The 16161-nt window shown below is 41.9% G+C and overlaps 1 protein-coding gene across 1 annotated transcript in view; it reads left to right on the plus strand.

The window, feature by feature from the left end:
* Window positions 1–651: 651 nt before the first annotated feature.
* Window positions 652–16161, plus strand: part of PITPNA (phosphatidylinositol transfer protein alpha) — a 53818-nt gene continuing 38308 nt past the window's right edge. The window contains exons 1-2 of the mRNA XM_072138139.1: window positions 652–854; window positions 9941–9971. Coding sequence (XP_071994240.1) covers window positions 835–854; window positions 9941–9971 — 51 coding nt within the window. The 5' untranslated portion in view covers window positions 652–834. The remainder of the gene's footprint in view (window positions 855–9940; window positions 9972–16161) is intronic.

Genomic DNA, 16161 nt, shown 5'->3' on the forward strand with positions numbered 1-16161 from the left:
GTTACTCATAGATCCAGGCACCGTGACTGTGGTAATCTTCTTATATTTGTTATCCATGGCCTCCTTCCTTCTAAAATCGACTATTATAATTATGCTAATGAGGCAGAAGGGCTATAGGGGGCATTAGCAAAGCTTTTTCATGCAGTACATTCACATGGATCATTACTTTTTTCCTGCACATAATTATTTTTTTTTAAGTGATCAAAAGGTTGTTAAATCCCCAAAATCCCACAAAAAATACAATTTACACAGATCTGTACACCAGATTATTATTTTTTTTAACACAATGAAAGCCTAATGACTTGGTTCGTTCGTAAATGGTGCAACTGTATGTTTTTGTCATTTGCACTGCGATAAGAACATTTTTGGTTGCAAAGATGCAGGTATCTGCCATAAATGTCCATGTAAGGATCTTCAGCGGGCAGAGTAAGGGAAGGGGTTAATAGTAGTAGCAGTGTACGTGTACGGCACATGTACGGTACATGACGCTGCCGGGGTATCCCCGCTCCTTCTATACAATCTCACCAAGGACACCTGAGGCCGCCACATTCCGCAGCGCGGTGCCGACAATTGGTCCTCTCGGCTTCCTATAGACGTCACCGGCCAATAGGAGGGCTCCGTTCTAATCCAGATGTTCTGTGTGGGGAGGAGGGGGCGGGTCTGCAGGTAACGGGCCCTTAGCTCATCGCGCACCATTTTTGACGACCCCCGTGACGTATGAGTTGCTGCAGCAACGCCCCGCCCCCAGCGCGGTGCGGAGTAGGAAGTGGCCGGTAACCTTCACTCGGGGCCGGGATCAGCGGAGGAGAAGATCGGGAGGCGCAAGGAGCGGCCATGGTGCTGATAAAAGAGTTGTAAGGAGCGGGATGAGGGATGTGCTGGGAGCGGGGGATGGAGGGAGGCAGTGCGGGGATGAATGAGAGGAGGAGGCGATGCTGGAATGGAGAGACGTGTACACTGATCTGTAACATGGGGACATCCATACTCATACATACAGCTACAGGAGGTACATGTACACTGATCTGTAACATGGGGACATCCATACTCATACATACAGCTACAGGAGATACATGTACACTGATCTGTAACATGGGAACATCCATACTCATACATACAGCTACAGGAGATACATGTACACTGATCTATAACATGGGGACATCCATACTCATACATACAGCTACAGGAGATACATGTACACTGATCTATAACATGGGGACATCCATACTCATACATACAGCTACAGGAGATACATGTACACTGATCTGTAACATGGGGACATCCATACTCATACATACAGCTACAGGAGGTACATGTACACTGATCTATAACATGGGGACATCCATACTCATACATACAGCTACAGGAGATACATGTACACTGATCTATAACATGGGGACATCCATACTCATACATACAGCTACAGGAGATACATGTACACTGATCTATAACAAAGGGACATACATACTCATACATACAGCTACAGGAGGTACATGTACACTGATCTATAACATGGGGACATCCATACTCATACATACAGCTACAGGAGGTACATGTACACTGATCTGTAACATGGGGACATCCATACTCGTACATACAGCTACAGGAGGTACATGTACACTGATCTATAACATGGGGACATCCATACTCATACATACAGCTACAGGAGATACATGTACACTGAGCTATAGCATGGGGACATCCATACTCGTACATACAGCTACAGGAGGTACATGTACACTGATCTATAACATGGGGACATCCATACTCATACATACAGCTACAGGAGGTACATGTACACTGATCTATAACATAGGGACATCCATACTCATACATACAGCTACAGGAGGTACATGTACACTGATCTATAACATGGGGACATCCATACTCATACATACAGCTACAGGAGGTACATGTACACTGATCTATAACATGGGGACATCCATACTCATACATACAGCTACAGGAGATACATGTACACTGATCTATAACATGGGGACATCTATACTCATACATACAGCTACAGGAGGTACATGTACACTGATCTATAACATGGGGACATCCATACTCATACATACAGCTACAGGAGGTACATGTACACTGATCTATAACATGGGGACATCCATACTCATACATACAGCTACAGGAGATACATGTACACTGATCTATTACATGGGGACATCCATACTCATACATACAGCTACAGGAGGTACATGTACACTGATCTGTAACATGGGGACATCCATACTCATACATACAGCTACAGGAGGTACATGTACACTGATCTGTAACATGGGGACATCCATACTCATACATACAGCTACAGGAGATACATGTACACTGATCTGTAACATGGGAACATCCATACTCATACATACAGCTACAGGAGATACATGTACACTGATCTATAACATGGGGACATCCATACTCATACATACAGCTACAGGAGATACATGTACACTGATCTATAACATGGGGACATCCATACTCATACATACAGCTACAGGAGATACATGTACACTGATCTGTAACATGGGGACATCCATACTCATACATACAGCTACAGGAGGTACATGTACACTGATCTATAACATGGGGACATCCATACTCATACATACAGCTACAGGAGGTACATGTACACTGATCTGTAACATGGGGACATCCATACTCGTACATACAGCTACAGGAGGTACATGTACACTGATCTATAACATGGGGACATCCATACTCATACATACAGCTACAGGAGATACATGTACACTGAGCTATAGCATGGGGACATCCATACTCGTACATACAGCTACAGGAGGTACATGTACACTGATCTATAACATGGGGACATCCATACTCATACATACAGCTACAGGAGGTACATGTACACTGATCTATAACATAGGGACATCCATACTCATACATACAGCTACAGGAGGTACATGTACACTGATCTATAACATGGGGACATCCATACTCATACATACAGCTACAGGAGGTACATGTACACTGATCTATAACATGGGGACATCCATACTCATACATACAGCTACAGGAGATACATGTACACTGATCTATAACATGGGGACATCTATACTCATACATACAGCTACAGGAGGTACATGTACACTGATCTATAACATGGGGACATCCATACTCATACATACAGCTACAGGAGGTACATGTACACTGATCTATAACATGGGGACATCCATACTCATACATACAGCTACAGGAGATACATGTACACTGATCTATTACATGGGGACATCCATACTCATACATACAGCTACAGGAGGTACATGTACACTGATCTGTAACATGGGGACATCCATACTCATACATACAGCTACAGGAGATACATGTACACTGATCTATAGCATGGGGACATCCATACTCATACATACAGCTAGAGGAGATACATGTACACTGATCTGTAACATGGGGACATGTATTATTTGTACTGTCCTATATTATGTGTACTGCCCTGTATTGTGTGTACTGTTTTGGGCCCGAACTGCCTGTATTGGGTGTACCGTGCCTGTCCTATATTCTGTGTACCGTGCCAGTACAACATTTCTACTGTCTTTTATGTCAGAGACTGGTAAAATCATAGATAGCATTTATCCCCTGTCCACAGAAAATGAATAAGGGATGGTCTGGGTACGGGGCCCAGCCCTGGAGGTAGCCTATATGTGATGGGAGAGAACATGGCCCATTCATTGTGTACTGTCTGTGCCACTGTATGATTAACAGAGGTATAACTTGGCATTGCTCTTGATACTTTTGGGCACACCCTACTGAGCACTACTTATTAGTCTTGGAGCTTGTACAAATATCACTTGTCCTAACCCATTTCCATTGTAAAAAATAAATAAAATACAATGATTATCTGGTTATAATATAAACCGGACAGAATAGTATCAGAATCTTAGCTACAGTTTATAACCAAAAGTGAATAGCAGAATACTTTGGCCAAGGAAGAGCGTCTTGTTGTTGCCTTCTGGTTACACCTCTGTGGGACTAAGCAAGATTTTCCTGGTTCTGATGGGATAGTGGGGTTCTGATATATGTCTTATTACTTCTAAGTTTAGCAATTCTGGGGACTATATATATATTGTGGGCCCCTGGATGCAAAATCTGGTAGCCTAGACCCCCACAGAATGTAGCCTAGACAGGGTACACATTTAGTATCCATGTAATAGTTAGGACCCCCCCTTAGTCAGAAATCCATGTAAGACAGGTTCCCCTCTTAGGCCTCTTGCACAAAAACATAAAGGGGACTATGATCTAGCTGCACAATTTTTGGCTCGATCACTGTCCCCATAGATGTCTACAGTGCCCCAGTAATTAATATATACACAGCCCCAGTAATTAAAGGGGTATTCCCATTTAGGCAAATTAAAATACCAATATACTTTATGTATCAATTCCTCATTTGTGTTGAAAATACAGAAGCTTTCTATAGAATGACAGCAAGCAGAGATCTAGAAAATATTGAAGAATTGATACAGAAAGGATATTGGAAAATTGTATAACTATTCATTATACAAACAATAACATTTATTCGCTCATATGGGCATACCCCTTAAATATACTGCCTCTTTAGTAATTAATAAATATACAGCCCCCAGTAATTAATAAAAGTGCAGCTCCCCAGTGATTAATATACAGCTCCCCACTATTTTATTTATAGTCCCCACTATTTTATATATAGTCCCCACTATTTTATATATACAGCCCCCAGTAATACACAGCCCCCCAGTGAAATAATAAATCTGTACTCCCTTTCTCCCGTTCCCATGATGCACGGTAACCTCCTCCTTTTCTTCTGGGATGTTGTTACACTCCTCACTGCCTGCACAAAGATGCCGTCACTGTGCTACTGGCTCTCCCATAGACACAAGTGTGCCGAACTTGTTCTGGGGCACATAGTAGGCGATTTGGGTGGCCATGAGACCGCCCGAATCCCCCACACTTGGTGGGGGCCTATTTAAGGACAAAACATTGGGGGCCCGGGTCATGCGCCCCATGAGCCCACCCTATAATCTGGACCTGACTATATAGGTATGGACAACGTGTTACAGAAACTATAGTGTAGGTCAGCGGTGGCGAACCTATGGCACTGGTGCCAGAGGCGGCACTCGGAGCCCTCTCTGTGGGCACCCAGGCCATCACCCCAGCATGAAGTTCACCAGACAGGACTCAAAGAATCTTCCTACAGAACCTTCCTACAATGATAGGGGAATTTGCCCTCCTCCTTTCAACTGCATTGGTGTCTTTAGGAGGCTGAAGGATTGAAAGTTGTCAAAGAACAATGAGAAATAAACTACTGCTTAAATTGCTGTGCTGGCACTTTGCAATAAATAAGTGGCTTTTGGTTAAAGTTTGGGCACTCAGGCTCTAAAAGGTTCGCCATCACTGGTGTAGGTGATTCACCCAAAGTGGCGTAAGCAGCACCAGATTTATCACTGGTCCAGGAAGATAAATCTGACGTAGTTAAAGACTGTGGAGTCGTTCTTGGCACCTCTTATTAGTTTATACAAGAAAACTGTAGCAAAATTCTGGCACATTAGCCTAGTTTTTGGCACACAGACTTTTCCACCAAAAGTCACACCCCTTTTGCCATTCTAGTCATAAAATTGTAGGAAACTGTCAGTAACGCTTGATTGATGGGGCGCAGACAGTTTTTTTGGTTCAAATTCTAAATGTATAAACTGATAAATCTCCCTCAATGTTTCTGCACTCAAAGGGCATTACATGCTGATTTGTCCAAGGGGAACACATTGGGAGTGAATGGGATAATCCAAATCCTATCCATATGCTTAGTAAAAAAAAAAAAAAAAACCACAATGGGGCACATTTGCTAAGGGCTTTGCAACTCACTTAAGTCGGATTGTGCACATTTTCTAGGCTAAAACAGCTTGCACAGGTATTTAAGAAGTGTCTGTGCTGCTATTGTGTCGCACGTGACCCTTTTCTGGCGCAGCTGCCCTGGCCTCCATGTGACACAAATAAGGGGGCGTGCCGTTAGTTGGTCCAACTGTTTCAGACGGAGCGCCGTATTCAACTTGCAAATTGTGTCGCACACCGTGTGTTAAAGGTGCACCACAAAAAAGATGGTGAACTCTGTCGGGCCAGTGCGGAGAAGCGACAGATTCATGATTTCTGGTGCATGTTCTTAGTGATTCTCCGCACCCAGCTTTATACACGGGCAGAGCACTTTTAGTGCAGTTTCTGACTTTTAGTGTGCCCCATTTTAACATCAGAAGAGTCATGATTTCAGAAGCCCCTATCTTTGATTTTGTAGCACCAAGAAACATACTTTTTGTGTCATATATTAAAGATCAAAATCTCATCTTTTAGATCCCATCAAGCTTATGGTTCTGTGAGCTACAGAACTGGACAGGCGGTTAAGAAATGGGCTGAAACTGGATCTTTATCTGCATACTTTTTCGGCTTTGTGTTTAACTGCCTGTTCTTCTGGCTCTGTAGTTCACAAAGGCATAAGCCTGATGTGATCTCCAAATATCTAAAAGCATGCTTCTAGCTATTTTAGAACCGAAAATAGGGTCTTCTATAGTAACACTACCCCTGCCACCACGTGACTCATATCATGTTAAAATGAGGTGAGAAGAGTCTTATTTGCATATGACTTTGTAGGAGATTGTGTGAGATTTCACATAAAAGAGAAATTCTAGAAAATACTTTTTAACCCTACTTCAGTAGTTTAGTGGGTGCGACTGATGACAGGTTCTCTTTAAAGGTGACTTTTAGTTGTGTGTGACTGCAATGTATATCATGTATAATAGTGGTGCTATTATTTCAACTACTTGGGATGTAAATTTAAGAGAGATTTCCTGTTCTATGTCAGTACATGCGGTATATATTTTGTATCGGTTCCTTTATTAGGTAAAGATACAATGTTTATTTCCATAGGAGAACAGTAATGTGTTACCGTACATCTGCTACAGTTGTATCCAGTTTATACAATAACATGTGAGCTACATAAGTTATTTATTTTGTCCCGTTTGCTACAATGTATCATCCTATAAATTGAAATGTACAGTAGCACAAAGCTCTTTGATTTTTCTGTTTACAAAGACCATACATAACTTTTACATAAAATCAGCCCCTCTACACTAAAATAGAAATCTGCGCATTCAGAACTGGTCCTCAACCAGTTCGTTCAGCACCAGGTACCCCAACCCAGTATCTGTAGAAGATAAGACCGCTTTACATGCTGACGTGATGTGCGATGAGGCTACAGATTTCGAAAGCTTTTTTGGCTTTGTCCTCACATGATCTGAGAGCCGTCTGCCTGTTCCCGTCGTTGGGGCTAAGCAGGAGTAAGACGGATTTATTTTGGTCTTGTTTCTATGATTCTTACTAAAAGCATTTGTGCCATTGGTAGTGATTTGATATTATATCGAGTTACCAGGGACCAAGATTACATTTTGTCAAATGTGCTGTGATTTCCCCTTCATGTATTAACCTTTGGAATAATTACCGTACTATCACTAGAGATTCCTCCCTTTGTTTTCTGTGCCAAAAATAATAGGCTTATGGAGTAGTCAGTGCCTCAGGACTGGTGGTAAAAGGTGATCTCTTATCCACTGCAGTTATGTTAATGGATTGTCTGGCATCTGGTTATACTGTGTGGGTTCCCCTTGCTGTGAACCCCTGGATTTGGGCAAATGGCAGCTTAAATACTATTTGTCGCTGGAAACATAGTCCTTTTTATCTGTGCTGGACCGGGTTCTAAGCCACACCTAACCCCCCTATGTTGACCTCACTAGCCACCCTCGTTTTTCTTACAGGTAGTGTCATAGAGCACCCCTTTAATATGAAATCTGGTTGCTGGCCTTGTGTTGTAGGACTTTTGTAAGAATAGCTGGGGATCAAGGTTACCTTGAGTTTCCAGAGAATTCTTTATTGATCAGAGGAAGGTATTGCATATCTCGGTGCAGTGTCCACACCAACATCTGTGTCGTTGGTCCAGTCATCAAATCAATAAGACACATTGTTTAATGTTAGGTTTATATTATCTGCTATCAGGCACAGAAAATATATATAATATTCATATCGTATGAAACAGGCTACAATTTCCATTTATTTCCTTATTATTTGTTGAAGTTTGTTTAAAGGGAACCAGTTTTTTCACAATTTTTTCACAAATACAGCTAGTGGCAGGTTCCTATAGAGCCCTAGTAACGTTCCCACCCCCTTCTTTTAGCTAAAAATTGTTTCCCTTGCATCCCCATAAAATCTGAGTTATTAACTTGGAATCTATAAAACGAGTCGAGGGGCGAGTGGGAAGGGTGGCCTAATGTCATGTGACCAGGGGGACATCATCACAGGTCCTTAAGCCTCTTAACATTAGCAAACTGTACCCTGTGCACATATCTGACCATAAAATCACAGCATGCCTACATGGACTTCTACCCCTGTCAATGTAGGCTGCTGTGAGTTCATGAGATCTATGCTTGGTGTACGGTTTGCTAATGTTAGGAGGATGTCACCCATGTCACATTACTGCTGCATGCATGGAGAGGAGCTACAGGATTCATCCCCTAAATGCCACGCCCCCTGGACTAGCTACAGCAATTTTTAGCTAAGAGTAGGGTGTCAGTTAGTTACTAGGGCTCTATGTGAGCCTACCACAAGCTGTTAATGTAAAAAAAAGGGTGGTGACAGGTTCCCTTTTAAGTTGATTGTATTTTTGGTCATTATTCATCTTTAAATTGGTTGTGGAAAAATGAAACTAAAACATAAATAAACATACAATACCTCTTTGACAAACTTGGCATACATGAAAATTACAGTTGCATATAAGAAACATTGTAGTATAGTTTACTGGATAAAGTTACCTTTTTCTCCACATACTTCCTCCTAAACTGACATGTAATAGAAACTAAGCAGAATTTGCCTTGTTAGTGAAATATGGACTACAGCTCACAGAAGCATCAGATTCCACAGAAGTAAATAGAGGGGTCAGTGGTTGGGTGATAGAGCAGAGGTCTCCCATATTACACTTGGCCTGTTTAAAGTTTACAGGGAGCCATGGGTCACGTGACTCTCGGGAAGCAGGATTCAAGACTTCTTGTACTGTCACGTGTCCTGCCGGCTTCCAGTGCAATAGTTTGGTACAAAGGGTTAAATACTGTTTAACTTGCTCTCTTCTGTCTTTTTTATTTAAAGAAGTTGTTCTAAGTTGTAAGGTTGTTCTTTGTCCATAGGATAGGAAATAATTTACTGATAGGTGAGGGTTTCAAACCATGAGAATGGAGCAGCAGGTCAAATCTGGGCAACTTGGGACAACCACTTTAACTTTGTTTTAAGTTACATTCATTTGTAGAACTATCAGATTGAATAGTTATGAGGACGTATTGGGGGTTAAATAGACTTTTCACCTGTTAATATGAGATAAGTGGGGGTCCATACTGGGGAACCCCCACAATTAGCTGATGCCAAATGTCCAACCATTAGACGAATGATCCACAATTTCCCCATGACATGTGCAGCAGGATGCCCGTTTTATGTTTATGTTGAATTGTTTTTTGTTTGTTTTTTTGGCAAACGTAACAAGCAGTTGTTGTCTGGCATTAGGATTAGTAATAGGACTAATAGAGAAGCGGCACATTGACTTGTTACTGATGTTATGGGGAATAAAGTTGGTGACAGCTCCCAGGTAAAAGTTTTTCTGAAATATACAACACATGAGATTTAATTTTCCTGAGACAAAGTTTCAGTATGTGCGTTACCTCATTCCATCACTTCGCCACTACTGCTGCAGGGAAGGGGTTAGGACGGAACGTTCTTTAACCTTAAAATAATCTGAAAATAGATTTCAATGGGATTTCCTTGAAGATAGTCGACAAAAATAAACTTGCGCTGCCTGTGCACATTTTCATATGTTCATTTCTCACTTGTTTTTTCTTTTCGTTTTCAGCCGAGTTGTGTTGCCTCTGTCTGTGGAGGAGGTAAGAAACATCTCTAAACTTTACATATAATTAAAGAAATGTGATAAAACTTCCCTCTCCCCTACTTTTACCATTTAGTACATGTGAACAGTAATCTTATGGGAAATAGGAAGGCTTGGTCGCCTTGTTTTTGTCCAGGTGCAATGAAAAGAATGTGATTTAAAGGGGTTTTCCCTAATGACAACTATTCATTACTACATGACAACGATGTCCAACCAGTGCTCTGTTCACTATTGGTCCCATGGAAGTGAAAGAAGTGCTGTTCGAGTCTTTGTGTTTGGCACTTCAGGGAACTTCATTGCTTGAGATTTCTGATGCTCCCACTGGTTGCTACGATGTAGTACACATAAGTATCTCCTATCCTTTTGTCAGACTCCTTATAAAGGGGTTGGGCACTTATACTAAGCTTTGACAGGGTAATTAATAAACTCTAATACGTCGTTCTGGTTAAAGTTTACCAGGAGCTGGGGATAACGTGACTCCAGAAGTCCTGTGTCCTGCCGGACTGTGGGGAATGGAGGAGGCCGTATCAGTGGAAGGAGGGGCGTGTATATATACCAAATTATTTATGGTATTGTCCCTTAAAGGGAACCTGTCACCACAACCCCCATTTTTCACCATGGCAAGGACTACACAGGATGTCACCTTGTTTTTATAGCCTTAATGGGAACCTGTCAACACAATGCCCATTTTTCACCATGCACATGTTCCAAATGCTCATAACATGACAATTTCATAGTTGCTTTTGTCACGTTTGTGAGTATTATAGGTTCGCTATAATCATATAGTGTATTTTACCTTGCTCCTTGCCAAGCACCCACACTGAGTTCTGGAAACAGGAACTTCAAATGACACCTTATCTCTTCTGGAGCAGCCCACATGCTCCAGATGTCCCTCCCCTGCTTCCTAGCTATTGCCCATCTGTGACGTCAGGGACTGGAGCATGTGGGCTGAGGAAAAGAGACTGTGTGATTTTTGAATTCCTGCCCATGGGACTCGGCTTGGGAGCTTGGCAGGTAGCCAGGTAAAATGCACTATATGATTATAGCGGACCTATAAAACTCACAAACGTGAAAAAAGCGACTATGCAATTGCCATGTTATGGGCTTTTGGAACATGTGCGTGGTGAAAAATGGGCATTGTGTTGACAGGTTCCCTTTAAGGCTATAAGAACAAGGTGCAATGCTGTGCAGTCCTTCCCTAGAATATGTGCTAACTATAGAATTTCTGGTGTGACATTTTGTACAGTGTGACTTAGGCCTTGCTTACCTGTAATCTCACCCGGCCCTTACATTTATTGCTGTGTTGTTTCCTGTAAACACAAGCGCTTTAAATGAGGATACAGTTGTCTATCACTTAGGGACCTGTGCGCTTCATTTAGGAAGACATTGACTCCCATAACAAAGGTTCAGAGAAGTGAAGCATGAAGTGTACAGTGTAATTGTAAATCATTGATCAGCTGCCCATTGCCATGGATACTGTTTGTTAAAGGCGTCGCTGCGGTCAACTGTGTCGAGAAAGTCTTCATTCCTCGAATGACCATTCATCATCAAGTTTACAATGAGAGGAAGCCTCAAGCCATCATGTATCTAGTACATGGTCCTATTACTGGCAGAAAATGGGGCAGATTTACTAATACAGGCAGTCCCCGGATTACATAAAAGATTGGGTCCGGAGGTTTGTTTTTAAGTTGAATTTGTATGTAAGTTGAAACTGTATTTTATAATTGTAGATCCAGACAAAAAAAGTTGGCCCCAGTGACAATTGGAGTTTAAACATTTTTTGCTGCAATGGGACCAAGGATTATCAATAAATCTTCATTACATACACCTTACAGCTGATCATTGCAGCTTGGGACTACAGTAAAGCATTCAGAAAGCTTCTTCAGAGGTCAGAGGGGTCTGTCTGTAACTATGGGTTGTCTGTAAGTCGGGTGTCCTTAAGTAGGGGACCGCCTGTACATCTAATAGTCTGACAGTGAAGTAAAAAATAGGGAAAACCTGTTTGTCCTATTAAAAGTCAGCAGGGAAGATAAAATGATCCCGAGGGATAGCATATCTGTCATATCCTACAAGGATTCATGATGTCCCTTTAATTACTGAGGTCATTGGGTGACTGAAAAGGTGAAAGGGAATCTGTCATGAGGAAATAACTAACCTGTTATACAGGACGGATCAGTTATGCCCTATTATATTCTGGGAAATTAAGCATTCGCCTGAAATATTACATAGAACACTGTATTCAAATGAACTGTAAGGAGTTAAAGGGCTGCTGAAAAGTCACGCTGGGATGTCTTCTTCTGGCTTAATTCATGATCATCAGGAAGCTTGTGATGATCTTCCTATAGGGCAGTGGTGGCGAACCTATGGCACTGGTGCCAGAGATGGCACTCAGAGCCCTTTCTGTGGGCACCCTGGCCATCACCCCAACACAAAGTTTGCCAGATACGACTCAAGGCATTCTCCCGTGGTCCAGGACGTGCCATACTCAGCGCTATTTTAAAGCGAAATCCTTGGCTGCCAGGACTACAGGAGGAGCCAGAAGATGTGGATAGAGATGGATTGTCATTTCAGCTCCTGCTCTGCATCCCCTGATTCTGGGGATCCTGGGGGGGGGAAGCTACAATCCAAATTTCTCCATCTTTATATTGTATTGGTGAACTCAAGACACCGATACGTTTAAAACCTGTGATACAGCAGGGATCAATAAGTTACTGCTTTAATTGTCATGTTGGCACTTTGCGGGATACAAGTGGGTTTTGGTTGAAGCTTGGGCACTCTGTCCCCAAAACGTTCGCCATCACTGCTATAGGGCATAATCTAAGCCAGTGATGGCGAACCTTCTAGAGGCCGAGTGCCCAAACTACAACCAAAATCCACTTAATTACCGTGAAGTGCCAACACGACATTTTAAGCAGTAACTTATTGCTCCCTGTTGTTCCTCGTCAATCGTATTGACCCCCTGAGGCCACCAATACAGTTGAAAGAAGGAACACAGATGCAGACCCCCATTGTAGCTTCTCTCCAGGGTACCTCTGTAGAGAAAGAATAGTGGGTCCAAAGACATTGCACTTCTCGCTTTTCCCGCAGTTCCAAACAGCAAATGAAATGTCGCTTTTAAAACCGCATCTCTTAAGTTGCCTGGGACTGCAGGTGGATTTGGTCCAATTTGGTGAACTCTGTCCTGGAGCGATGGTCTGAGTGCCCACAGAAATGGCTCTGAGTGTCACCTCTGGCACCCGTGCCATAGGTTCGCCACCACTGATCTAAGCTATGAGGGGTCAGCCCGACATGACTCTTCTGTACCTCTGACTCCTACAGTCATTTGAACCTTTAAAGTAATTTTTCTGTGTTATGATGAATTTTCCAGTATATAGAAGTACATCTATGTGATCCTGTACCAGGAAGTTCAGGGAGAGGTGAGACTTGTTCTGCTCATTGTAACAGCCTGTGTAACTGGATGCACTGAGGAGTTCTGGAAACACTCCTCAGATCCCTTCGGGCTCATTAGCACAATTATAACAGTTGATTTTAGAAGGAAGGAGGCCATGTATGACAAATATAAGAATCTTTGAGTTAGTATCCCTGGTTTATGATTAGATTTGATGTTAGATTTCCTTTAAATCTTTGTTTTCCATAGTAGGTGGTATTTGACCAACATGGATCTTATGTATAGGTGCAGCCTTAAATTTAAAGTTTTGCATTTTCTAACTGAAACGTTAATTTCACAATTTAAGCCTAAACTAGACAGTTGCACCAAATTTATCAAGGTGCCTCTTGTGGAATGATACATTTTGTGCCTCTTTAGATGCTTTTTTCTAATTTTATACCCGCTTTTGGTTGCTATACTGGTTATAAAATTTTGGCACACATTGATTCATACTAAGCTACACCCCCTTGTCAAGCAAAAATCATGTACAGCCTGATGCCAGTGGGTTGATTTGGTCTCAGAGGTGAGTTGAATGTCCTGTGGTCAGCACTACAATACTTGTCCGTTACAGCTGACTATTTTCGGCATCCTGGTTTTTAGTTTATTCTATAAAGAGCATTTGTGTTTATTTTATAAGTTTATACTACTGACTCCTCATTGTTCTGCGGAGGAGCCTTGTAAATAGGCGCTGCCTGTGTATGACACGTTCCTGAATCCACATGTAATAGTTCTCCATAATTATCCTCCTCGGTATCTCAGAGCTCATACCCAGTGACTAATACAAAGCTGCAAAGTCCAAGAGTACAGAATGGTTATTCACCATGAGTGTTATTTAACACTTTAAGTCCTTCTCTCCGCCTGAAGCTGATTAATGTTGTGTTAAGCTGTGAATTTACCTCTCTAAAAGGTTCTTTTATTTAGTGGAATGTTTATTTTCTAGATGGTAAAACCAGCCAACTGGATATGTTTTTTTTCAGAATGTAGTTAAATTTTTAATTTACTTTTTTAAATGCCTCTAGTGGGGAAAAATGCACTATATACTTTGTTAAAGGGAATTTATCAGTAGTTTTGACCATAAAAAGTTGTAGACAGTGTTCAGTGGCAGCCCTAAAGAACTGTGTAACCATATCTTTGTGTGTCTTGTGAGTAGCAGCAGGACTGTGAGAAATGCTTTGATATTCCAGAATTGAAGCTGGAGTATTCTGATGCACTTGTATGTGAGATCTCTTTACAGCCCCTTTCCTTTTGCTCCGAGTCACTGCTGTAGTAAGGTTCTATTTGAATACTACAGCAATGACTTAAGGTAGATGGGGCTGTGCTGCACCTTTTGTGTGTGTTATTAGTAGTTACACAACTTTGAAAAATACATTTATATTCCTGGATTGTCGCAAGATTCTGAGCACTCTGGGGCAATGATGTGTAACGGCTTTTTTCTGCACACAGCACAGCCCCTACCCTTAAGCATATAGTCACATGCCTCCAGTATATAGGTAGCTCAGGTCAGCACATGCCCCCAGTATATAGGTAGCACAGGTCAGTATATGGATAGCACAGAAAAAAAAAAAATATATATATATATATATACACTCACTTGGCCGTGCTCCTTGCAGCCTCACTGCACCTTTTCTATCCCCGGACGCCGGCAGCATGATGATACTGCTGCAGGCATCCTCTCTCAATGACACTAGAGGCACCAATGGTGTCACTGACTTGTCGTTGGCACCGCCTAGGTCACTAAGAGGGCGTAGGCAGTGGTAACCTCGCATCTAATAAGCAGTGTTTTTTGCGTCTTAAAGACACACATACGGTTGATTACTATTAAAGTTCAGGACAGCACCCCCGGGTGAGAGACAAGAGTGGCGCCCTAGGCGATCGCGTATAAGACGAGTTTTTCAGCCCAAAAAAATGTGCTAAAAAACCTAGCTCAACTTATACTCAAGTCTATAAAAATAATTAACACTATACTCATTTTTCTGACGCCCCCACTGGTCCTTTTCTTGCTTCCATTGCTCCGGCTTTGTCTTTTGGTTTCCACGTGTGGCTGAGACACACACACTATGACATCAGCCGCTTGTAGACGTCATTGTTTGTGCGTCGCTTGTGTGGGTTCCAACATCTCGCAGGGACCCGAAGACAGAGCTGGAATTAAGCAAGAAGAGGACCTGGGGGGTAGGCCTCAGAAAGGTGGGTACAGTTTGGGTACAGAATTTTTTTTATAGACTTGAGTATAAGCCATGTTAGGTTTTTTCAGCACATTTTTAAGAGTTAAGAGCCAATATCAACACAAGAAAAACCTTGTAATGTAATTTGTTCACTTTTTACTGGCAAAATATTTCATAGTTGAAATAAATGAGGACTGGTTGCTTGGGGCGGATGTCTAAAATCTTATGCAATTTATTTTCCTTATTTAGCTCCACTTGTAACTTTCTATGTGTATTTATAGCAGCATGGTGATCTCATTTGTTTGTTTTTATTTTTTTTCTTTTAAAGGCACAGGTGATGCAGTGGAGGGGTGGGGATAATGTAACATTTTGTTATATTTCACCAAACAAAAACTCCATTATATCCTTCCTTTTCCTAAGGAGTCATTTGACCACAATTATTTGATGCTTTACTATATCTGTAGAGTAATGTTGTAATGCTGTTGTGGGCCTGCAACTGCTGCTGTAACTGGTGTGCTGTCATCGACACCACATCACTGTTGAGCTTCTGTATACTGGAGCTCACAGCCCTATATTTAAAGAAATAACTGTAAAGTATA

This window comes from Engystomops pustulosus, chromosome 2 (genome assembly GCF_040894005.1).
Source record: "Engystomops pustulosus chromosome 2, aEngPut4.maternal, whole genome shotgun sequence".
Classification (NCBI taxonomy): Eukaryota; Metazoa; Chordata; class Amphibia; order Anura; family Leptodactylidae; genus Engystomops; species Engystomops pustulosus.